We start from the raw sequence: 26,030 nt of genomic DNA, 5'->3' as shown, positions 1-26,030 counted from the left end.
TACTGCCAGCCATAACGACTGTGCGGCAGCGTTTTTGTCCTTGGAGGCAGTTGGTCAGATTCAAATCCAATGATAAAAACAAAACAAAAACCAACCAAACAAATACTCCTCCCCCTGATAAATTCAATGTAATTCTACTTTCATGCTTCAGGCTGGAATTTAGAGCAGATTTGGGCAGTCTGTGCAGACACTCAGGGAAACAGCACTGTTTTGCCACCATTTCTGAACCACTTCTTAGACACTTGAAAGAAAAAGATAAAATCAAACTGACTGAGGATTTCAGGCCATCATTCTGTTGGAAACAGTAGAAGGCAGCTCAAAAACTGTTCAGGGGTGGAGTCAGTATGTAGTGGAAGTCTTTCCTCGCTTTATTTATTTGCAAAGAAAGTGGAGAGAATGGGTAGTCATTTTCTGAAGCAGCAAATGTTGGCTTGCCGTCCATGGCAGAACACTTAATGATGTAAAATGGAACTTTTCTGTACTTGGCATTTCTTAACATTGCGTTTTGCCATCCAAGTTCCCTGGGGTAGAAAGGGAACCAGCGTGCTGTCTTCAGTGTCTCTTGACTCTTGTTTAGTATAGAGACAGCGTGGCTGGACATGGCACCATGGCATCTATTGCACCGGCCAGTTGGTGAACAGGGGGAAACCCTGTAGTCTGTGCTTGTCTAAATAGGGATTTTTACCTTTTTTGAACCAGAGATACAATTGTGACGGACAAAGTCTATTTCAGACCCGTAGGAAAAACTTGATCTCCGTAGATCTTCCCCCACCCCCCCCCTCCAATTTTACCAGATGATGTACTTTTTTCAGAGGGGAACTGAGTGTCTAAATCTATAATGAGGTCACGACCTTCATACAATCTATGTTGTGTAAGCCACATCATCGGAAAGGATGAAATCATTTTTTGTCAGGAAGAGTTTATCAGCAACTGTGGCCTGTGGGAAAGGTGAAGGCAAATGTCAGGTTATCCGACCAAGTCACGGTGTGCTTCGGGCAGGGATGGGAGGGAGCCCGGATGCTTCTTGCTTGATGGTGCCGGAGCAGAAATGTCAGCAGTCACATGCACTGGTTTGCAGAAATGCAACTTTTTTTAGTGATTTATCCTCCTTTGCAAATTCTTGGAAAAAACAACCAAATGAACGTACCTTGTTTTGCCATTTTATGCTGGCAGAAAGAAAGCACTCATGATGTAATTTGAAATGGCAAAACCATTACACGTCAGTTATGAAAAATGCCAATGATTTTCTTGTGTTTTTACTTTCATAGTATTTGCTGTCAGCTGTGGTACTTTGCACATTCCGAGTATTTTGTAGAATAAATTTAATGAACCAAGGTTCAGAAATCTGGCTGGGGCTGGGTTAATTCTGTAGGCAGCTTAACCTGAGTATTGGCCTCAGTGAGGTTTGGGCATCTCTCTAATACTGGGGAAGCAACAGTCCCCAAAGATGTTGAGCAGATGTTGTTTGCCAGTAAATAGGGGGGGGGAAGAAAAAAGGTGAAAATGATTAGGTATTTAGAACAGTGTCTTTGGGTTGATGAGATATTTTATCATGAATTCTAAATGCTGAGGATTTGGCACGTTGTGCCAGGTTTAGTTTTTGGGACATGAAGTAGGAATGACACAGTCTGATTGCATTCAGAAGTTGTCAGATAATGAAAACAACAGTCAAGATCTTATTTAAATATGAAATGAGTATAAAGTGGCATTTATGGAACGATGAAGAGAGATTATTCTTGAGAGGAGACAAGTGGAGATCAAAAGTTATTGGATTTTGAAGGAGGAATTCTAGAATATTCATCAAGGATAGCATGCATAGTTATCTTATTAAAAACTCAGAAAGCAAACAGGTGATAGAAACAATATGTAAGATACTGTCCAGTGGATAGAGCTTCATAAATCTTCAGCATCTGTACCCAATTATTTAGCTTCTCTGGATTTTTTTTTTCCTGTAGTGCACATTTCTCACTATGAACTAATAGTACATAATAATAAAATCTTGGGTGTTTGCCAGCACAAACAGGGTTTTGGCTAACTTTTAGAGTGTTTGTGGAAGTAGAAAAGCGATGCAGCTGTTGGGTTGGGTAGGTGCCAAGTGAGGATCTATTTCCCAGACAAAAAAACTCAACTCAGAATGAAATAATAATCAGATATTTTACATATCATTGCTGTATGCTGTTTTTTCTTCAGCTTCTGAGTGTTGTGACTTTCTGGGATTTGTAGGCAGGTTTTGGGCTTTGCACCTGGTAACCAGTTGCAAATTGAGTGATCACAGAAGAAATACAATGTATTTGCTTGTTTTGGTTTTTTTGTTGTTTTTTTTTTTTCCTGAATGCTTCACAAGATAGGGTTTGAGACCTTAGTGTGAAAATACTTTGTTCAGTAACTGCTGTTTGCTGGTGAGGTCAATGCAAAGAGCCATAAAGCTCTTGGACCAAAGCTGTGTCATTTTTTTCTGTTGCCGAAAAGCAGTTTCCATTCCCTGGGTATAGGAGGCTAGCAAAGCTGCTGTATGCAAATAAAGCCATTATTTACATGTTGCCAGAAGCTGTTAGAACAAAGTGCCAATAACAATAGTTAAGATATTTTGAAAGAGCTAAATGTCATTGGCTTGTTTATTTGCCTGTTTTATTTAGAGTATTTAGAACTGTGACTAATGCACACCTCGGAGGAAAGTACCTTTCGCTCTGGGCACTTTTCAGGGGGCCAGTGTGCGTGGCCCCAGGGACCAGAGGGAGCTGGGGAGCCCTTCTCCTAGCCCCGATGCCAGGAAAACATCTTTTCGGTGGTTGTGTAGCCAAGGTCCAGGCTTGCTGGGGCAGAGCTGGCCGGGTCGGGCTGGCCAGAGGTCGTGTCGCCACAGCTGCAGCTTGGCTGCCCTGGGTGCAGCTTCCTTGGCTGGAGGAGCTGTGCTTGTGGGAGTAGCACCTTGGGGTAACAAGACTGTGGCTAACACAAAGCCCAGGGCCTTGCAGAGTCCTTCAAGCTCACGCGGGCAAAAATAGATTGTAGTGTCTGAGATCAACGAGGTGTCTCAAGGAAAACTTTCTTGTTTTCATCTGATGTGACTGCCCTGCTTTTTACAAAGTTATTTACTAGACTTTTTTTTCATGCTGTTCATAAGTATGAGTACTGCCGTGAAGTTTTGGGGAAGAATATTGTGGCGGTCCTTTTAAAGCAGCCGAGACAACGTAGGTAATTGATTGCAGGAGTGCCAGCCCTTTTCACAGAAAGTGCAGAAGCGTACAGGGCAGTACTCTAGGTATTAGCAAGCTGACACAAGAAACCTGGAAAGAGTCATCACTGTATCATATATAAAATGATAAATATCTCCATCTCACATCAAGCAGCATATAAGGATGTGCACTAAAATACCTACACAAAAAAAAAAGACTTAACCATAGCTGAAACATCAAAGAACCAAAATAATGAGCCAAGTTATTTAAGATGTAGCTTTTCTGGGGTTTTGCTCCACATCCATCATCATCTTTCCCAGGGTTTTAAATTCTGGCCTGTGTGCTTTTTCCTCCCAGGATGAATCTCAAATTGTTTGGTCACAAATGCCCTGAACAACGAATTGACTTAATTTAGATGGCATTAAGGCTCTTTAACCCATTTCAAAGGGCAGGGATGCACTGAAGACCTACAGGCATGCATTTAAATTAAGGCAATAATGATATATATTTCTTCTTCTTGCCTGAAAACGCCTGACTATTTTATCTATGCATCAGATGAAGGTTTAAGGGGAAAGGTTTCTGTTAGTCTCGTTGGGAGTTGGCCAAAAAAATGTGAAGAATGTAGAAAGGAATTAACAGCTGGTGTCCATTTAAAACTTCAATGTGGGCAAATGCAGGCAGTATGCTTAGTTTTACCTGTCTTCTTCCTCTGGTTAGTACCACTAACCCAGTAACGATTAGTTTAGAAGCGAGGAGACCAGTTTGGATGTGGTGCTCTTAATTCTTCTGACAAGAGGCTGATGAGTGGATGATGTGTGTTTTGTTTCCTCTGGGGACGGTGAGACATGTTTCTTCCTCTTTGGGAACCAGCAGCTTGAGCTGTGTTTGGTTACTTGAACCAGAAACCTTGCTGGCCTGGTAGAATTATGCTGTACGCTATCTAACTCGGTGCTTTACTCGTATGACTGCTGTCATTTTCCTCTCTTGCTGGGGAAGGATCATTTTTCAAATAGCTTTCAGCCACGTTTCTGGTTTTGCACAGTCAAAAATGTGCACGTGCGCAAAGAGGACCTCGTCTCTTGGAGGGGAAATGACTGTAGAGTTTTGAAATGGAGTCCCATGCTCAGTGCTGCAACAGCTGCAGGCGGCAGGGTTTGTGCTCGCTGGGCTTTGTGCGTGCACGCCAGCGCTTGTGCCTGCGAGGTTTATGCCGGTGAAAACGTGATGCTGCTAAGCAGAGACAAGCGTGTTGCCAGTGTGCTCCCTCCTTGTCTGAGGCCTTCCTTGGGGGCACCTGTCATCCCAGTATCTTCGTGTAAAAAATTGTAGGTCCTTTGAAAGGAGAGAAGGAAAAAAACATGGACTCAGAGAGAAATACTTTAAAGATTATACAGTGGTCTGATACTTTCCCGCTGAAGAGGCAAAGAGGATGTAGTCACTTCAGAGGCTTCATGTGCAGATGTGCTGGGGCAGTGCTGTTCCTTCTCAGCTCATCAGTGGTGGGTGCACTGACCACCTTGCACCGAAACTGTTGCAGTTTGTGCTAATTTGCAGAACAATTTTTACCATGCGTGTTTTCAAGTGGGGGATTTAATATCAAACTGCTCTCCTCTGTTTCTCAGCTTGCTTTCCAACCAGTTCTGAATTCAAAGAAATGCTGGCATTCCCTAACCAACAGTTAAGTATCACATAATCTCACCAAAGCAAAAGTTGTCCCATTCTGTTAGTAATTCTGGGTTTATTTTCATTAAAGAAATAACAACTAGAATCCATATGGTACCTTTAACATACTCCAGCGCTGCACTGTTTGGCCATTGAGAGGCAAAGCTTTGCATCATCTTGGCTGTGACTTGGGTTTCAACATCTGAAGGAAATGGTCATTCTGGAGCTGTCTTTGATGAGCTTCCTCTGGGACCAGCACACTGTCCAAAACCAAATTCTTTACTAGGCCAGTTCTCTGGCCAGACCTCACTGGGCTGATAAAGCATCTCTGGTTAAAGCAGAGCTAGCTCAGCTAGAGAGGTTTCGGGAATCTCTGGTACCCGGACCAAGTGCTGGTATGGGAGCAGGCAGAAGTTCTCTCGGGGTTGCCGTGGTGTAGCTATCGCTGTCTTAAGCCTCTTCTTGGACTGGGGCTTGCTCCTTCGTGGGCTGGTGCTGGAGCTTAGTGTGCTGCTGAAACGAGCTGTTGATTCAACTCTCTTGCCTGCTGTTGTGTTGTGAAGTATGTTAGTAAATCTTTCCTCATTCCCGCCCCCGGGATCTGTCTTTTGTTGTTTGTTTGTTTGCTAGTTCAAAACCTGCCGACTGTAGCAGGTTATTTCTTCCAGGCTAGCCCTTTAAATTGCTTCCATGCTCTGCCTGCCTGGCTGTGAAATATCCCTAATAAACAAAGCCCGGAACAAAAGCCTACACAACAAAACATCCTTTTCTCCCCAGGCGGCTCCCTGGGTGCGGTTTCCCACTGCTGCTCTGCAGTTTGGAGGCAGAGCCGAAACAGCTCAGGCTCATTCTTCCTGCCCTGGAAGTTGTCATCAGGCGGCCTCCCCCGAGCAGCACCTCCGAGGAGGGAGGAGGTGGTCTGTACGCAGTCTGTCTTTCCCGAATATCTCCTCCTTGGCTGAGAGTGATGGAGCCTTTCTCTGCCTTTAAGTAAAAAGCTGAAAAATAAGAGAGGAGGTTTGTCTAGGTGTAAAGCAGTGTAGCTTGAGATTACTCCCTGGTTTGTGTTGTCTCCCTGGTAGACACACCTGGATTGCCAAGGCCGTGAACGTGCTCAGCCTCCCATGGCTGCATCTTCTTCTGGCGGTGCCTCAACTCAGGTGGGCGTCGCATCCTCCTCCCAGTGGGAAGGAAACAGGAAGCTTGTGGGGGTCCAGGGAAGGGGAAGTGGCACAGAGGCCCTGGTTCGCTCCTACTCCTCTATAGGTTGAATGTATGTTGATTTGGGAGGGACCTGTGTATTGCCCTGTTTCTCCCCAGCAAGTAAGCCTGGACGTACATCCAAATCTGAGTGTGATAGCCAGGTGCTATCGACTTCTTTCTTTCTCTAGTTTGAAGTAGCTGTTATACCCTGGTACATTCTCATTTTGTTCCAGTTTATCAAACATGTCTCAGTGCTTGAAGCATTACTTTGGTCAAAAAGTAATCCTTTGCTGACCCCTTTTTTGTTCTGCGCGTGTTAGCTATATAGTGTTCCAGTAGCTGGGCAACAGCACTGGGAAACACCGTTTTGTATTCTCTGTACAGATTGTACCTTTGGTCCGTGCTCTTGACCTCCAGTGGTTCCTGTCGCAAAGCCGACTATGTACATTTATTAACTGTCAAAGAAGTTGGAAGATACATTACTAACAAGGCTAGGAAGGGTGGGGTGTGGAAATGGAGAGGGAAAATAGAAGTGCAAGAGAGACAGCAGTTGGCTGGCTGAATCCTCAGGCCTGTTCACTTGGCAGCCCTTCTTCTGTAAGGAGGTCAGAGCTATCGCATCTCAGGTTCCCGGGGAGAGACCGCAGGAGGAGGAGTATGCTCACGGATGTAAGTGTGTCAGTCCACTGGAGCCAGCTTTGAGTTAGCTTTTGTGCTCACGCATAGCAATGGCAGGCTCGGTTGTCCTCTCGTTGCAAATGTTCTCTCATTGTGAATGTAATTCAGGGCCGTTTCTTCTCTCAGTAGGAGTGAGAAGTGAGACAGAAACCTCCGGTTCCAGCTTTATGATTGAAGATGACAGGTTGCACAACATTTCTAGTCCCTCTCCCATCCCCAGAAACTTGGCTGTAGCTCGCTATATTTGACTTAACAGATGTAAACTTTTATCTATAAATTATATGGTCACATACAGGCAATCACAGTATTTATTGATCAAGTGACTTTTGAGTTTTAAATTTTTTCCTAAGGAATATTTAATTTAAGGTGACAGCGTAGCTAGGCGCTTCAGCCAGTGCTGTTTCCGTGATGCCTCTCAGCAGCCTGTGATGGTCTGGATACCACCTGGCACTGCCAGTTTGCTGGAGTGCTTGTTCTGGAGCATCACCAAAAGAAACATTGATGTCGCCCAGGGCAGTCAGGTTGTCTGGGACTTCCTGCCAAGTTGGGGTCATGGCTAGGGTCGAGATGTTAAGGTTTTTCTGCTGTTCTCGAAGCACAGACAGTGATGCCTTCATCCAAAGAAGAACCAAATGCCTGACAGGCTTCAGGCAGCGGGAGCGTCTCAGTTTTCAGTCCTTTACTGACACACAGCTGGTTTCCAAAGCTCGGTGCTCTGTTTCTCGTAAGCTGGGTCATGAAAGAGTAGAGACCAGAAACTCCTTCCTGAGGGTAACTGGTTTTCATTGGAACTCCGCTCTGTGAAAGCACTTGAAAAATACTAAAAAAGACTTTTTGTTTTGTTCCACTGAAGAAAAAGGTAAATACCACTGTAGACAATTGCCCTTTATTTTCACATTCTTTTGGTGAAGGTCAACCTACAGATAGCTTCTAGAACATGGTAATACTAAATATTGTCCTTTAAACTCTTGGTAACTGTGGAAGGAGTTTTTTTGGTAGTTTCTTTGGAAGCCTGTTGATAACTATTGAAATATGTCACCTTTCCTTCCTGCCAGACCATGAGGCAAGATGTTCCAGGTGCCCTCCACCAGCTTAAAGACCCAGCGTATTCATCCACGAGTACTTTCAGCTGGATTCTTTAGAGGTGTTTGGAAAGTGCACCTTTGTCTTGCTCCACGATCAGGATTGAGAAGGGTCAAATGCAGAGGCTTTTACCAAAATTACAAGGTGGTTTGAAATCTGAATGCTCCTTTGAGATAAGGTCCCGGCTCCATGGTGCGTCTCTCTAAAAATCTGCCGGGGTAGGCGTCCATTCATAAATACGGAGACGGCTGTATTTTCACTTCCTTGTCTCTTCTGTTGTAACTGTGAAACATCTGAATTGTGCTGAAGTTTAAGTGTGTATCAGAACAAATGTTATCTTGACAGTTGGAGCCTACCTAAGAAAGGTCCTTCCTGTAATTCCAGAAGGGGCTGAGCTGACCTTTTCAATTTCAACGCCAGTTGATTTCCTCTTGTTGATTTCATTCTGCTTACAACTATTAGTACCTTTGTGGTATACATGGTGAACATTTTGTTAATCCGGCCTACTCATATTTTTAATCACTTTATATTAATTTACCACCATCAGAAGGCTTTTGCTATTATTTTTTTTTAATTGAAAAGTTCAAGCAATTCCCTGGTTAAAATTTTCTCTGTAAGTGTTTTATAGTAAAAGAAGTATGTGGGTTGTAAAAGCTGACAGGCTCTTGGCCTGACAATCATATTCCTCAGAAAAAAGTATTGGCATGGCAACTGTTCCTTGCAGATGACCCCACAGATCAGTGCGCACAGGTGCACAAGCACGTATTACTTGTCAGGATGCTATTCCGGTCACTGTCCAGAATATAGTCCCTGATTTTCCTGCTCATTTTTCACTTTTTAGTTTCAAAGAGACCAGCTGCATTTGCTTTTGGATAGTCAAACACTAGAACAAGTCTGCAAAGCCTAGGCTTTGTAGAAGGTACCTTCTGGATGGGTTACCCTACACAGATATGCAGCTCCTTCTGAAAATGGGTGGGAGATCTATTAACTGGGAGAGAAACTGTACAGCCGAGCTGATGAGCTGGTCCCCCAGGTTTTTTCCAACCAAGTCATTTGCATGGCAGAACACTCCCAGATAATAATAATAATCAGAATCCAACAGGCTGCCTTTAACTCACTTAGGAAAGACTCTGTGAGGGTGATGACAGTGTTTTGTAAAAGCAATTGGCTAAGAGCTGCACAAATTGAAATCTATGGGCATTTCTTTATTGACCTAATTAGGAGCAGAAAATAGGATGACAGGTTTTAGAAAATGCTCGGTTGATGTTTCACGAGACAAGGGTTTTTGGATGCTGAGTTACATCTCTTTTGGCCACACGGGATATAAAGGTGGCTTGTGAGATTGAAGCCGTATTTATTAATTCACCGACCTCACTCGAGCAGCCATGGACTAGCTTGTGATGTACCTGTTTGAGCTGAACCTTACTCTTACAAAACTACTAAATTGCCTTTAGCCCTGACTCAGCTTGTGTAAACCTTGCCCAGCAGTGATGGTTGAAGGAAAACCAGAAATAAATGAGGAAAGAGGTTGAGTACTTAGTGGTTTGCTTAAAAACTGAATAAGGAGGTTGTGTTCTTTAAGCCTGGGACTAGCACTCACAGTATGTGGAGTTTTATGGATGCAGTCTTGGCGTGTTACGTGCTTGTGTGTGTAACTCGGTGCAGGCTGCGCTGCCATCCAGTCTCTGTCTTTTCCTTTCAGCAGAGATAGAAGAGTATTGCTCACTAGAAGTGTGCAAAGGGCTGATTACCAGAGCCCTCCCCACCTTCCTCTCCTTAGCAGCATGACAAAATATTTCTTTTACATTCTTCAAGTGATGAGGGGAAAAGGAAGGGCAGTCCCAGAAGGGATTTGGTGCTTACTCCACCCTTAAGTGTTACGTGTAGTAATAATGTTCCCTTCTGCTTGATTTTTGTACTCCTCTTTTTTAACTTCTTTCAAAAAACTGCCACTTTCTACCCAAAATGTCTCAGGTTTTTTTCTGGTTTAGTCTTTTCATGGTTTGTATGTAATTGAGGGAAATGCACGTGCTTGTCTGGAGGATGGTTCAGAGGGAATAGCTAATCTGGGATGCTCCACAGGGAGATGTAGGAACCTGGAGAGTCTCAACCCACAACTCCTGTTACGTGTCTGATCTCAGATGAAACCAGTATGAAGCCTCCCCTCCCAACCCTTTTCTGGTTTTAGGAGGCTCTTCAAATAACGGGCGGAGCTACCTCAGATTACAGAGGACAAAGTTAGACTCTGTATATCAATTAATATATTGTAGAGTTTTCAGGAAAAAAATGTTGGAGTCCAGATTTGCTGGGCAATGGATGAGAAACTGGTAAAATTTTGGAGCTTGAAATGTGGAGGGAAGCAAACTAGAAGATTTTAATGATCCTTGCTGGAACTGAAAGGTTTGAAACAGAGATTTTCAACTTTTTTTCAGTCATTATTAGTTCCTCTGTGCTTAGTTGTAAGCACTGCATTTACTGGACCAGTTTGAATCTTTGTCCTGTGCATTACACATGTTGAATCACGGGTGTGTAACAGTCACCCCTGCTGAAAACATGTGGGTTTCCAGTACAGTGAGCTGTATTTTTGTTTACAGCAAACAGCACAAACACTTTTTGAAGTTGTTTCAATGCTTATGTAATGTGTAGCAGTCTCCCAGCTAGAGCGTGATATCCTGGGGACCTCAGAAGAAAAATAAAAGCCTGTAAACCACTCTTAACTCCCTGGTTGCTGGCTTTCCAATGATGGCTTATCTGAGATGTGGGAAGTAGACCTCACTCATGAAGGACAGGCTGCATGATTTTAATGACCTTTGCACACTTTTCCAGCCTGTGTTGGGAATAAAGAGGCTTCAGTCTTGCTTTGTGCATTCCTGAAGCGTCTGTGCCCTACCCGCTGATTGTGGCATTTGACTCCCTGGTAGCACAGCCTGTCCACCCCTTTCCTGTGACCTTTCAGGGTGCTTTCAGCTCTTGGCCCCCACATCCCAGAGCGTGGACAGCCCGAGTAGTCAGCACCAGAAAGTGGGTTGACTCAGGCGGCAAGCAGGAAAGCAGAGACAAAATATATGGGGCTGGAAAATGCAGAAACAGTGCGGTTCTGTTTGTTGAAGGAAAGATGGGATTGGGAGCCAGACCCTGCACGCAAGAGAGAGAGAGGATATTGGAGGTCAAGGGAGTTAAAGCCTTGCTGTATTACTACTTTTATTATTTTACAATTGGTTTAGCAGCTGAAACAACAAACCAAAATGTAAGCGATGGTGTTGCCCGCGCTGCCCTATCAGGACAGGGGAAGCTTCTTTCTCTAAAGACCACGTTGGAGTTCATATGACACGAAGCGATGGCCTCTGGGCTGAGCGTGGCGACAGGCTGGAAACCAGCTCCTTAGAGTTCAGGTTCAGAAGTGGGTAGAATTGAGACATGCATTTTCCAGTCTTTCTGAGCTCAGGACTTCAATTTTTCAATTCAGGTGTTCTGTAGAGCTCTGAGTTTCTAACTTGCAGAATTTGACTTGTGGGGATGTTTGATTATGTACGTTATTTTGCATACAGCCTTGAGCTTCTCTGCAGGTGTCTCTGTTGACCTGTGATCAGGCCGGTTTCCTTTCTGTGGAAGCTACGGTGAGAATCTCTCCCTGATGGGAAGGCAAGATGCAGCTGGATGCTGGGAGCTCAGAAGAATTTCCATTCTCCAGCTTAAATACGGGTTTAAAATGACATTTAAAAAAATACTAAATGTCTGTTAGGAGGGAGCTGAATATTGCTCAGAATAAATGCAAAGTTCGGTTACATCTTAACTGGATTTTCCTCCTTTTAGTAATAATAATTACTCTAAAGTGAATTTGTTGCTAAAGAGCTGAACTAATTACCCTGGTCCAAGTCATCAATAGGAGAAAAGCAGTACAGATTGGGAGCGAAAGCATCCGGAGGTGGAAGTCCTGCAAAAGGGTAATTGAATTGATTTCTGTGCTCATCCAGCCTTGGTTTCAGAGAGGGCTACCAGAAAGGAGGCGGTTTGTAATTTTGCTTTCTTTGATGTACATATCTGATATGTAGGAAATGGAGAGAGACCATTCTCTTTAGTACAGTGGTTGTGCTCATACTTGTCTCTGGTCTAGTAACCTAGAGATGGAAGCGCCTGTATCCCATTTTCAGTCCTCGCAGCCATTCAGTCATAGACGATTTATCTGAACTGTCAGAAAAACTGCAATCGGTCAAACTGTGCGTTAGCCAGGGAACAGTCTATTTACATAAGGAATTAAACCGTTTGGGGATTGCTGTGCAAAATATAATTCCTTCAATCATAACACCATAAAAACCTCTTGACAATCTGTAGATAGTAAGAGTAACATGAAACTAACTCAACTTAGAATGTTTCATGGAAAAATAGTGACTCTTGGAAAAATAATGTTTACTTTAAAGATAAATGCAACTATTAGGAAGTAATTCCAGATGTGTGGTTATGGCAGAATTTTAGTGATTAGAGTCTTAGCCTGTTTTGTGAATTACATTATTGCCTTTAAAAGTAGCCAATGAATTTTTTAAAATTAGTTAATTCTTCAGATGGTCATAATAAAACTGTTTATTTTCTATTATCTGAGAAACAAACAGAGCAGAATCTGGTTTATTTATGAAAGTAAATACAAAAGGTCTGACCCCTGGGTATTGCCTTTGAAAATTGTCTGAGAAAATGCTCTTCCTGGTAGCCGATTCTTTCTTCGAGCCATTTCTTCTTTTTGAAGATAATGCCAACCCCCTCCGCCCTCAAATTACGCAATACATTTTAAAGAATGCTTTGAAATGAAATGGTTTGATCTCTTTAGTCTCATGAACTCTTCTACTATTGTATCAACTGTAGAAGGCAATATTTTATGTTTTATAATATTTTATATTTTATGTTTTCAAATCTACAAAACCTTTCTTTGCCCGGCGTGGCAGGCCTGTGCTGAGTATTTTGGGGATGGGAGCAGTTGCATGCTATTTATTAGTTCATCCCTGTGCTTGTTATCCCTGTAACTGCCTGCTCATGTCTCGAAGGCCCAGGTGCACACAGCGCTGGCATGTACATTTAGGTGGACTAGCTGAGAAATCCCCGTGCCTGTTTTCAAGCCCAATGCCTGTTTTCCTCTGTTTTTAAGCCCTTTGAAAAGGCCACATAGGGTCCACGTCTGAATTGTGAATGGTAATGAAGTTGGGACCTGCCATTTCTAAAATGTCTTGTTATCAGTAGGCTCATGTCTATCGTATTCTGGGAATGGGTCGGCTCAGACTCCTCCGTATTAAGACTGCTCAGGATGTTGACAGCCGAAATTCATGTTACATTTGGCTCTCCACAGAAAACATTGTTCTTTTATTAGATTGGTATTTCAGCTTAAAGCCAGGCCGGGATATTTAAATTACAGAGGTTGTTCCTGCTGGAGTACAGGCTTTCTTCTGTCCCTGTGCTTTCTGCTTGTGCCACATATTCTATAGTGATTTCTTGCAAGGCTGTTAGTGGGCGCTTTGCGCATGATTGGAGAGTGCTGCAGTAAGCTAATGGTGCACAATACAACTGCCTCCTGCTTTGTGCTGACTGCACAGTCAATAAAACAAATCTCTACTCAAAAAATACTTGTTGAAATCATCGAGCAGGGGAGGTCTGACCAAATGAAGTTATGGTATTGAGCAGTTAGTGCACGTAGCGTGTCGGGCTTAAAATAAAGACGTAAATGTGTGTGTTACATGTATGTGTATGTTACATGTTTTTTTCAGCTTATGTCTTTCAAGTGTATGTCTAATTTTATGGATGACAGATCTCACTTGAGGTCATTAATAGTGAACTCAGCTACATTAAGGGCTCCAGAAAAATTCCCAAACGTTTTTCCCCGTTCCTCTCTGGGCAGTTGCAGACAGTGTTGGTGTTTTCATTTGTCAAAAAGTGACACCCATAACTTAGAAACAAGATTTGCCATTGTAGCTCAGCCCATCTGCAGGACCTCCATTTCTGCAGTAAGAAGCCTGGAGGTTTCTGCTGGAGCTAGTGTTTATCTTCCCTCCCTGCTCCCGGAGACACCAGGGGGTTGTGCTGGACCACAGCTGCTGCAGGAGTCTTAAGAAAAATTGTTTTTCAGCACAGGCTTAAGGCAGAGGTTGCACATTATGTAGCTGGGTCTTTCTTTGGAAGAAGGCAGAGCAGCTTATTTCAGTTGGGATTGAATTGTGTTATCCTCACCTCACTGTCAGCGAACCCCGGGAATAAACCTCGTAACACCAACGTAGTGTCACAGCAGGCATTCTTTATTGCAGCGCTGGATGCACGGCGGATAGCTCCACCCAATGTGCATGCCAGGTGATCACCAACACACAGGTTATCTAGGATCAAAATGTACATATTCATTGTTTTTCTCAGAAAAGGCAGTCCTATGATAATCATTTCTTGGACCTAATTTCCATATTCTCCTCTCCATCACGCATGCTCAGCGATTTGAGTCGGTGGTCTTCAAGGGGTCTCTGGTGGTTGTCAGTGGTCGCACGCCCGTGTCCGCTGGATGACCCTGTTCTTGCGGGCATGTGCAGTATCCTTGTTGTGGATGCGCCTGTCCATAACGACTTACTTCGTAAGATTGATATCTGTGGACCTGTTGTTCGGTCGGGTAGGGACTGTACATGGAACATAGCAGCATTGTACCTTGCCATGGTCAGTTAGCTTCATTACCTATTGCCTTGGTTACAAACTAATTATTCCGAACTAATCATTCTATAGTTTCTGTCTCACGGCCTCTATCCCACGGTTACATTTTCCCCCCTTTGGAAGTTTTGAAATAATCACTTTTCAATACTTCCACTCATTATATTTTCCTAGCCTACACAAAGATATGCATTGAATAAGACAACAGGTAATTATAATCAGACTTACAAACAATGAAACAAAATACAATTAACTGCTTCAACCAACTTAAATTAGAAAGCCATGAAGTCAACCAAGATAAGTGCAATCCTTCTCGTTCTATAACTGAGGAAGCCAATTCTTATAACTGCCGAATTTTCTTTTCTGTTAAGAGTGAATTATCCGAAAGGTTAAAACAGCGCATTCCTTTAAATTCTTCGCACCCATGATTATGCCTCAATAATAGGTAATCTATAGCAGCTCGATTTTCCAGAGTACCCTCTCTTACTTGAATCATTTCAGTTCCCAAGCCGTTAAAGCTTGTGAGGTATAATTTGTATCTTTTACCAAGGCACAAGCAATCCTTTTTTAACATATGATATTTCATGGCTACTCCTACTCCTGGAGTCAATACTGCAGCAGCTGCCATTTCTCTACTACTCTATAGGGTGACTTGAGAATCACAATCTTCAGGCGACTGATGAACATCTCTTTTTGATCTATTTTTGTGTTCCAAATCTTCCTTGTTCAATAATAAAGGAGCTAATCTACCTATTGAACAAGGATCACCTGTTGTATTAGCTGGTACATAGGTATAAGTGATTCTTCCACAAAGTAAAAACCACCCTATAGGTAAGTTAGTATGACTCCATGCATAACTTATATCCTGGGTTTTATTACAGGTTAAAGGGGGCCAGAGTTGTGTTAAGTTTTCGCATTTTGAGGTACAATTCACAAAAGTAACTGGAAGAGTACCTTGTATTTTAACTTTTAGCATCCCTTTTTCTTTAATTTTAGTTGTTTTTCCCATATTGTATAATTGAAAATAAGTTAGGCTAATATCAAAGCCTTTAAACATGGTATAATTCTTTAATAACTCCAGAGGAGTCGGGACTCCTATTAAACAGGAACTATACATTTCTCCCACTGAATTTCCTGCATCTAAACAGGAGGAGGAGATGTTGGTTACTTCTTTGGCTAGCAGCTCCAAGATATTTCTATTCCAATCCCATTTTGGTAATAAAATTTGAGAATCATTATTTCTTATCCAAAGTACTAAAGTACCCAGAATGATTAACCCTTTCATTACTGATTAAATCTGCTGTATCAATAGCACAATTATTCACAACAAAGCCACAGAATTTATACAAGGCCTTGATTAAATAATTCACTGAAGGCAACTTAGTTTCAATTTCAAAGGTCCCTCTTGTTTGGATGTCCACTGTTGAGGAGGTGCCTTCTTCACAGGGGTGTAGTGAATCCACGGCTCCACTCCTTCTACCTTAATTGCCGTGTAAGTTGTTAACAGTACCTGGAAAGGTCCCTTCCACTTCTCTTGGAGTGGTTCAGAACTCCATGTTCTTATGTACACAAAGTCACCCGGCTGGTATTGATGTACAGACGTATCCAGGACAAGTGGTCTAGTTAGCACAATGTGTCTTCTAAGCGCTTCAAGAGTCTTTCCTTCTCGGTGGTAACAGCAGCATATCCGGCCATTTGCCTGCCTTCTTGCACGAAAATGCTTCCATCCGTAAACAGTTCCAGATCAGGATCCTTCAAAGGTTCATCCTTCAGATCTGGTCTGCTGGAATAAACTTGTTCAGTGGTTAGCAGGCAATCATGTTCCAATTTCTCAGTAGGTTTTTCTGTTGATAGGAACATTGCCGGATTTACAGTTGCTGTGGTTTTTAATTCCACATCATCTTGTTCCAGTAGGATGACCTGATATTTCAACATTCTGCTAGGGGATAGCCAGTGACCCTCCTTTTGTTCTAAGACAGTTATTACCATGTGTGGTACATACACCTCTATCTTTTGGCCCATAGTCAATTTTTGAGCTTCCTGAATCAGCAGCACTGTTGCTGCCACGGCACGCAAACATCCCGGCCGTCCTTTACTCACGGTGTCAAGTTGTTTGGAGAAGTATCCCACTGGTCGCTTCCAGGATCCCAGCCGTTGCACCAGCACTCCAAGGGCCAGATGTTGCCTTTCATGTACAAACAGCTCAAAAGGTTTGGTTAGATCAGGTAAACCCAATGCAGGGGCCATCATTAATGCCTTTTTAAGTTCTTTAAATTATTTTTGGCATTCAGGTGTCCAAATCAAGTATTGGTCTTTGGATTCCTTCAGGGCTTCATATAGGGGTTTCACATACAGTCCATAATTTAGAATCCAGAGTCGACACCACCCAATCATTCCCAGAAAGGCTCTCAGTTCCTTTGGGCTCTTAGGTTCGGGGATCTGACAAATGGCTTCTTTTCTTTCGTTTCCCAGTTGTCTCTGTCCTTGAGATATCTCAAATCCCAAATAAATCACTGCTTCTTTCCCTGTCTGGGCCTTGTTTCTGGAAACTCTATATCCTCCTTGGCCCAGGAAATTCAATAAACTGATGGTCATTCCAAAACATGTTTCTTTGCTTTCTGCTGCTATCAGGATGTCATCTACATACTGCAAGAGTATGCCTTCTCCTTGATTTTGTTTCTTCCACGTTTCTAACTCTTTTGCCAACTGATTTCCAAATATTGTGGGGCTATTTTTAAATCCTTGCGGAAGTACAGTCCATGTTAATTGTGTCTTTCGTCCTGTGGCAGGGCTTTCCCACTCAAAAGCAAATGTGCTTTGACTTTCTGTATCCAGAGGTATGCAAAAGAAGGCAACCTTTAAATCCAGTACAATAAACCATTTATGTTCCTCTTTCAAAGAGGTCGGTAAAGTGTATGGATTGGCCGCTACTGGGTGTATATCTTGAACTATCAGATATATGGCCATTAAATCCTGAACTAATCGATATTCCTTGCCTCCTGATTTTCTTACTGGCAATATAGAGGTATTGTATTCAGATTCACATTCTACTAACAGCCCATATTCTAAAAATTTTGTAATTAATCCTTCTAATACCTTTCAAGCCTCCCACTTAATAGGATACTGTTATTGTCTTACCAGCTTGGCCCCACGTTTTAAAGTCACTTTTACCAGTTCTGCCAATTTAGATCGTCCTGGAACTTCGCTTGCCCATACTAAAGGGGTTACTGCATTTTCCACTTCTGGAATCTGTTCCTCCTTGGAGGAATCCTGTAACATAAACACTCTCGCCTCTATGGCTTTTGATTCTGGTATTGGTAATCTGACTTCTCCATCTTTAAAAGTTATTTGTGCGTCTAATTTGCTTAATAAATCTTGTCCTAAGAAAGGCAACGGACATTCAGGCATATACAAAAACTGGTGAGTTACCCACTGTTTTCCCAACTTAAATTTTAACGGTTTCAAGAAAGGCCAGTTCTCTTTTCACCCCATCACACCAACAACCTCTGCTGATTTATGACTGAGTTTCCCTTTACACGTATTCAGTCCTCATCCTCTTCCCATACCTCTTTTATTATTCTCAGTCAAGATTGCCAGAATTTTTCCATCCCTTCGCATTTGTCTGACTTCTTTTTCTCTGTTGTTATACACAGTCCAGGCTACTTCAAGCATTTTACCTAAGTCTCTGGACTCAGCTCCTTCCAGTTTCTGGAGCTTTTTCCTAATGTCTGGGGCTGATTGTCCCATAAATATAGAGGCCAATTGTATAGCTTCTTCCATTTTTTCTGGGTCCAAATTAGTATATTTTCTAGCAGTCACCTTTAGTCTTTCCATAAAGGCTGAAGGGGACTCATTTAACTCTTGTCTCACTTACAAAGTTTAGACCAATTACTTGCTTTTGGCATTGCATGTCTAACACCAGACAAAATCCACTTCTGATATCTCGTCAACATCCCTCTGGGTCCCGGTTGATTAGAGTCCCACTCAGGATTGGTGGGTGGAAAATTCTGGTCCACTGTCCCTTGTATAATCTCATTAGCATGGACTCCTTCTACTTGTTTTCTGGCTGTATTTAATACCATTTTCTTTTCAGTATCTTCCAACAACGTATCCAATACTACTTGTAAATCCTCCCAGTCAGGGTTCTGGGTTCTGATTATTGTTTCAACTACTTTGGCAACTCTTTTGGGATCGTCCCGATAAGTGCCTGCAGTTTCTTTCCATGCTCTTGAATCAGTTATTGAGAAGGGAACTTTTACCATTACTGGACCCTCATTACCAACTGCCTGTCGAAGAGGGGCCTGGAGGGGAGTTAATCTGTTTCTTCCCCTTGTCCTTCCTGCAATCGGGCTGAATCCTTCTGCCTCTCCTTCCACAAGAGGGGCAGAAGCATTATCAGCCTCTAGGTTTTGATCCCCTTGATCATTTCCTAGTTTTTTATGAGGTGCAACCAATAATGCAACATCATCTTCTTCAAACTCACATTTTTAAAACACCTTTTACCAATATCACAAGCTGAACAACATTTTTTCAAGTTTTTATCAGATTCCTGTCCCTTTAATGCCATTACCGTAGAACTTGGTGAAACCAACCCACACTGCCTTTGCCATTCTGGATGATTTTGCAGTGTGAAAAACAAATCTACATATGCCATTTCATTCCATTTACCTTCCCTCTTACAAAATAGCATCAATTGCAAGATTGTGTTACACTGCAGTGTTCCATTTTCTGGCCAATTTTCCCCACTCTCTAAAGTACACAGTGGCCACCAATGATTACAGTACTCAATCAGTTGTTTCTGAGTCAAAGGATCGATTCTTCCCAGATCTTTCCAGTGCTCCAAAATACATCCCAGTAGTGTTTTTCGTGGGATTGGTTTCTTACCCGGAAAAGTACCAACCTCCCAGGGACTTAGTGGTTGTGATTGTGCACTATCACAAGCACTTAGTCAGAGGGACCCCAACCTGTGTTAGAACTCCCTCAGGGATTTCCCTTGCCACCGGAAATCTCAGGGATTTCTCCTGCCACCAGAAATCCCAACTTTGGAGGCTTCCCCTCCCCTTTGGGCCCCGTTCCACAGGTTTTCGCCTAGCAGAGACTTATTACCTGAGATGTCTCCTTAGCCCAACTCTGCGTAGCTTTTGCCGCACCTCACGAGCAGGCTCCAGTGGGTCTCCTACCCACGTCCTTCCAAGAGCTCAGTTACTTAAAAGGAAAGAATGCCTTACTGTTCAATTCCAGGAGAACTTACTTGGAATCCCTCGGTCTGTGGATCAGAGGTTCTCCTCAAGAATCCCTCGATGCCACGGCTGGAGGTCCTGTGATCTCACAGATCCGCTGGGCTTCACAAGTGGGGTCCCATCTGGGTCGCCAGAAACTGTCAGCGAACCCCAGGAATAAACCTCGTAACACCAACGTAGTGTCACAGCAGGCATTCTTTATTGCAGCGCTGGATGCACGGCGGATAGCTCCACCCAATGTGCATGCCAGGTGATCACCAACACACAGGTTATCTAGGATCAAAATGTACATATTCATTGTTTTTCTCAGAAAAGGCAGTCCTATGATAATCATTTCTTGGACCTAATTTCCATATTCTCCTCTCCGTCACGCATGCTCAGCGATTTGAGTCGGTGGTCTTCAAGGGGTCTCTGGTGGTTGTCAGTGGTCGCACGCCCGTGTCCGCTGGATGACCCTGTTCTTGCGGGCATGTGCAGTATCCTTGTTGTGGATGCGCCTGTCCATAACGACTTACTTCGTAAGATTGATATCTGTGGACCTGTTGTTCGGTTGGGTAGGGACTGTACATGGAACATAGCAGCATTGTACCTTGCTATGGTCAGTTAGCTTCATTACCTATTGCCTTGGTTACAAACTAATTATTCCGAACTAATCATTCTATAGTTTCTGTCTCACGGCCTCTATCCCACGGTTTCTATCCCATGGTTACATCACCACAGAAGTGCTTTGCTGCAAGGTACTTATTTTTATCGTAGTGTTGGTCTGCTGCCCCTCTTTGCTGTCCCTGTGTCACTGCACCGCATCCCAGCAAAGGGAGCTTGCTGTCAGGCAGTGAAAGAGGCACCGCTTTTATTTTCAGCATCTCTGCAGAATCAGAACAAGGATATGAGTTTTCTGGCCCTGTAGATGTGGGATAACAGGCTTTTTGCATGCTCAGTTTAGCTAAGAGAGGTGATAAAGCACAAGTTATAGCTGAATTTATTCTGGATCCAGTTATGTGTACATGTGTACAACACAGATGATACAGAAATAAATGTAATCTGATAGCTTGTAGCATCTACACTAAATTAGCATGTCGCTGCATCCCGCTTTTAGGGTCACCGCTTTTATTTTTACAGCTTAAGCTGCTGCTTTTCCAGTGGCAATACCTCCTCCTCTGCATTGGGCACTGATGAATATAGAAAGCTGAAAAGGTTGAAACTGATGCTGCAGAACAGTCTTGATACCACGCATTGTTTATACCACGGTTACTCCACGGATTTAATTGGAATTAACCCTGATTTCTGCCTGTGTACAGGAATCAATGGGAGGCTTTTGTCCAGGCTTGATGCTAGATGAGGATCAGTGGTGAATGTTGTGCAGAAATGTTTCGGGTGGGATTTAATCCTCTCCCCCGTCTTTGCCTCCATCCTTTTGTTTGTTCGTAGCGGCAGAATCCATTCGGCCGAGGAAGGACCCATCCCCAGAGCTCCCACTGGAAAATGTCAGCCTAGGCGTCTGCAGCAAAGCAGTATCATTTTAAAGACCTTTCCCAGAGCAAGGTTGTTCTTTTTCATATTCTTTCAGTCTGTTGGCAGCTTACCATAACTAAAGCGATTTCTTCCCACTTTTGTGAAGGTTGAATCGCTCACAAAATGGGCTTCGGCAACAGCTTCTTATGTAACAGCCTCCAGTGCGGCTCGTTTCCTGTTTCTGTGCAAAAGGATTATTTTCCAAGTAAATTTATGAGGAACCTTCTTATCTGTGGTGGGGGATAGGAGGAAAATCAACCCGGCCTTTTTATCCTAGCATAATTGGGAAAAATGAATGCCTGTGAAAGTGCTAGTGAACGCGTTGTTTTTCCTGTGTGAGCTGCGGGAGCGCCGGGTTTGGGGCAGGACGCGGGGCCGCTGCTGCCGTCCCTTAGTCCTCCCGTGGGGATTTGGCGGGACGGGGCTGCCCTGCCCTGCTCCCCTCCGTCAGTAGGTGGCACCAGGGGCCCGGGCCGGCCGGGGCCCGCTCCGCCGCTAGCCCCGGCCTTCTCCCTTCTCCAACAGCCGGAGGTGACAGACCACCGGCTACCCCAGGAGGTCGGTTGTGGCGGGAGAAAACAGCCGCCCGTCTGCGGCGGCTCTTGGGTGTCGCTGCGGTCAGCTCAGGGAGCGGAAACCGCCCAGCGCTGGGTTCTCTGAGGGAAGAGCGGGGGGCTCCGCTCTGCAGCTTGCGCTGAGGTAAAAGGTGCAGAGTTTGGGAAGGAGCCCTTGTCTATTTTGCTGTTTTAAACAGCACAGGGGTTGAGAGCTTGCAGGAGTGGGAGCAGAAGGAAATGAACAGATGGATCCACAAAATTAGAGATTTTTCTTAGTCTTCCTGTAATGTGAGCGCTTCTATTAAAACCTAGTCACATCCCCTTTCCCAAATATTTTAACTGCATTTTTTTATAACTCTCTTATTTTTATAAAGGCAAATTGTGCGTTTGCTCTTCAGGGCCAGCCCTGGGGTGTCTCTGAGCACTGACTTTGGAAGGATGAGGTGATGGAGGATGCCATGCCGCCATTAGCTACTTCAGCCCCAGTGATGGGGACAGCTTGGGATCCATGCTCCCAGGCCAACGGCTGTTCCTGCGGGTTTGCAGCCTCTCATTTAGCAGCCGTTTATAACCTCCCTCCTCTTCCCCTAGAAGGAGGTGTTAGGCCCTTTTATATTTAGTGCTGATAAGTACATGCAAATTCCAATTAGAAAACGCTATGAATATTCTAACAGTATCCGACTGCCTGAAAGAGGAGAACCTCATGTAAAGAGTTGTGTTGGTGGGCTACCATTTTGTTGCTGGGGAGAATTCAAAGCAGTGCATCAGTTACTTGTTTTTGTCTTGATTAGTTCACAAATAAATTCCCAAGACTGGTCATGAAGTCAGCATTTGCATGCGAAGAAGGAAATGTTTCTTCAGATCTACGTTAAAAGGCTTCTGCTGGTCAAATGCTTATATGACTTTTTAAGCGTTTGCATTTTTTTATCAGAATGCGTACCATTTTGTAAAGGTGTTGAGGCCTTCTTTGCACTTCAGGTTTTTCTTAGCTGAGTTATCCATGGCTCCATATGCTTTAGTCAACATTCACAGATTTATAAAGCCGACAGGCTGCTTTTGGAAATAACAATTGTGAAAGTATCTTACCGCACGGTTTCATACATGCTCCACTTTGTGCCGAGTTGAACATGAGAGTTCTGTATACATGTATGCAGCAAAGCTACTGGCTTGAAATCTTGCTTTTGCAAAGTATTTTGTTTTTTAAGAAGACGTGGAGCATTCAGTTGCTTTTTGAAGGACCGGTTGGTCTCTAACCTGTTCTTGAGCTTGTGCCAAGGCCTCAAGCAAAAGTCATTGATTTTTGAAACCAGAAGTCTTGAGCTTGGATTTTACAATTTCCAATATATGTATATTGTCTGAATTATCATTATGTATTTTTCTTTTACAGAGGTTTTTAAGAAGAATCTGATGGTGAGAATAGCTTAAGAAGACTCAGGATGACGACAACAGTAGCGACAGATTATGATAATATTGAAATCCAACAGCAGTACAGCGATGTCAACAACCGCTGGGATGTCGATGACTGGGACAATGAAAATAGTTCTGCTCGACTGTTTGAACGATCCCGCATCAAGGCCCTAGCTGGTAAGCACTGATCACATGAGCAAAACACTGCTGCTCTGTGTATGGGACAGTTTTTTAATTAGAAGGTTGTTACACTGACTCTGTTTCTCACCTCATCAGTTTCATCAGATATTAACCATTTTGGCGGTGTATTCACATTGTTTTGATTGGGTTTCTGTGATTGGCAATAATGTTTGTTGCCAGACTTTGAAAAAATCATAACAAAGTTCTGCTTCAAAATATCTTCATTTGGAGGGGTTCAAAACATCTCACCTGTCCTGAAATGGAGGAATGTGGTAGATGGAGATGGAGATAGTTGTCATTTCATAAATAATGCTGAAACTATGATTTTTTCTGAAGAAGCAGAGCTTCTGAAATACAGGCTGTCTTCTGCTGAATTCCACTGTCATCAGCAGATAAATGAAATTTGATTGGGTCTTTTCTTTCGTTGTTTAGAACATTTGATTATTGTGTATTAAAGGCTGTACATTAACCAAATTTGTTTATGCAGCAAGGAGATTATGTCATGTCCTCTCAGCTCTGAAGCATTGCCCTGCAAAGCAATTTTTATCCATTCTGTAAATGATTTCCTGACTCTTATGGTAGCATGCCCACATTCCTGACCTCTGAACAAAATGCCTCAGTAGCGTGGGACATACTGTAAGCATGGAAATCAGCTCAAAATATGCTGAGTTTTCTGCTAGTGAAATTTTAGTTACAAGGACAGTTTTAAACCCAACACTTTAGAATGTGTTGAAGCAGGTTTATTAAATTAACCGTACCGAGACAAAGGTATCATCTGTTTCATTTGTGATTCCAATGAGAGTGACGCTGGAGTGCAGCGTGCCCTTTCTCCTCTTGATGCCGACTGTTGGAGTGCATTAGATGCAGAACACCTTTATGTGCCAGGCACAGGGCAGGATCAGGTTTGGAGCTGAGTGACGGGGAAATAAAGTAGTTTGGGCAGGCAGGCAGAGAGCAGATCGTATAACTCTTACCGAGAATAGTAATCGTATCGACTTAATGGAACTGCTCGCAGAAAGGATGTGTCTTAAATTTTGCTATCTTCAGAAGACTTTTAATTACAGGAGTTCTCAGCACAGTGTGCATTTGAATTGACAGGTAGAATGCCTGACCTGGACCAGCTGTGCTAAGTGGGGTCAGAAGCAGCCCGACTGATGCTGTGGTGGTAGACAAGAAGAATCTTGATGGGCTTTTTTAGAGTTTGATCTTGTTTGAGGAAGAAACTATTTTACTCCTGCCACACTAGTGGTTGTAGGTTATACTGTATTCCTTGGGTGGGAAGTGCTTTTAGTACTAAGCTCGTTAGCTGCATTTGGGTCCCAGATCTAGCCTTTACTGCAGTTGGTTGTTCCACTTAGTTTTATGGCAAGCAGAGCTCCCTCCCCACCTGAGTAATGAATAATAAACATGAAACTCTTATTTCAAGGAGAAGTAATGTAAGGAAAGTACTTGAATTATTTAGATAGCCTAAAACAAATACCAATGTCAAAGCAAATAATTTTGCTGAAGACTCGATTTGGAGGCATATTTAAACATTTTCCCAGAGTATGATGTATTTATTTTTTTTCTTAATAAGATTTACTCATTTTAATTTGATACATTTCATACCTGTAATTCTCTACTGTTAGTGTTGAGAATGCTCTGTGCTGCCAAAACTTGGCTTAACATCCTGCGCTGCTGCAGCACTGCTTGAATGCCCGATCACGATGCAGGGAGGGAGGAACGAAGAGAGGTTTGTATTGCAAATCAAAGGTTATAGTTAAAGGCTGAGCCATGGTACTCCTGGCACTGTTCAACGTATATTTTCGGATGTGCTGTCTGGTGGGTAATCTTCCTGTGCATCTCCCCAGAAAGGCACTTCCAGGTTTTCACCAGCTACAGCCTGGAGCTGGGATAGCAATAATCTGTCATGGCACTCTTTAAATTGAGACAGGCCCTTTCTGGAACGATGTGCTCTAATTCAGCTGCTTGTCACAGGATCAGACATGATAACTGTGTGAAAGCCTGCAGTTGGTAGTGCACACAAAGCCATGCTGGGTGATACCAGGAGACTCTTCTGGCTCCAGACCCCATAAATTTGTCTCTCTGTTGCACTATCGCTTTCTCCTGGGTGAGTTTCACTGCTCTCTGAAGCAGAAGTAGTTGTGCATGATCTGCAGGGCCTGGATTTACTGAATAATGCTCCAGTCTGACTTAGGCACTGGCTTTTTGCAGGCATGAGTATCTTCCCATGTCTCCAAGTTTGGCCATCTTCTGACAACAGCATTTTTTTTCCCAGAGGTCCCAGGTTAGTTGTATCTAGAGACTGCCTGTGGACATCCAGCTCTTCCAGTACATCTGCCTTTCATTGAAGTGACAAGGTAAATCAAAAGACTATCAATGTCTTGCAGTTTATGAAATACACATGTATCATTAGCTCCTTGGCCTGCTACAAAAGGTTTTAAAACAAACAGACCAGGCACTGGTTCTTTATTCCCCATCTATAAGATGCAAGCTGTTGCATTCGAAAGTAGGACAGCTGTAGGCATTTTACGCTGCCTGACTAATGGTTATATATTCAATGTGAATCTTTCTGCTGGTGCAAACATCTTCTGTCCACATTCTTCAACCAATTGTGAAGTGCCTCTTCTGTGAAGCTTCCATCTTGTATTGATTCTAGTTTACTGTAA

The 26,030-nt window shown here is 43.2% G+C and overlaps 1 protein-coding gene across 6 annotated transcripts in view; it reads left to right on the top strand.

The window, feature by feature from the left end:
- SPTBN1 (spectrin beta, non-erythrocytic 1) overlaps positions 1 to 26,030 on the top strand; it is a 138,852-nt gene that overhangs the window by 23,951 nt on the left and 88,871 nt on the right. For all 6 annotated transcript variants that reach the window (XM_054818937.1, XM_054818936.1, XM_054818941.1 and 3 more), the window contains exon 2: positions 23,162 to 23,358. In XM_054818937.1, coding sequence (XP_054674912.1) covers positions 23,211 to 23,358 — 148 coding nt within the window. In that variant the 5' untranslated portion in view covers positions 23,162 to 23,210. The remainder of the gene's footprint in view (positions 1 to 23,161; positions 23,359 to 26,030) is intronic.

Source organism: Grus americana, chromosome 3, assembly GCF_028858705.1.
Source record: "Grus americana isolate bGruAme1 chromosome 3, bGruAme1.mat, whole genome shotgun sequence".
Classification (NCBI taxonomy): Eukaryota; Metazoa; Chordata; class Aves; order Gruiformes; family Gruidae; genus Grus; species Grus americana.
The sequence above is the reverse complement of the archived record's forward strand: the minus strand, read 5'-3'. Positions and strand labels throughout refer to the sequence as shown.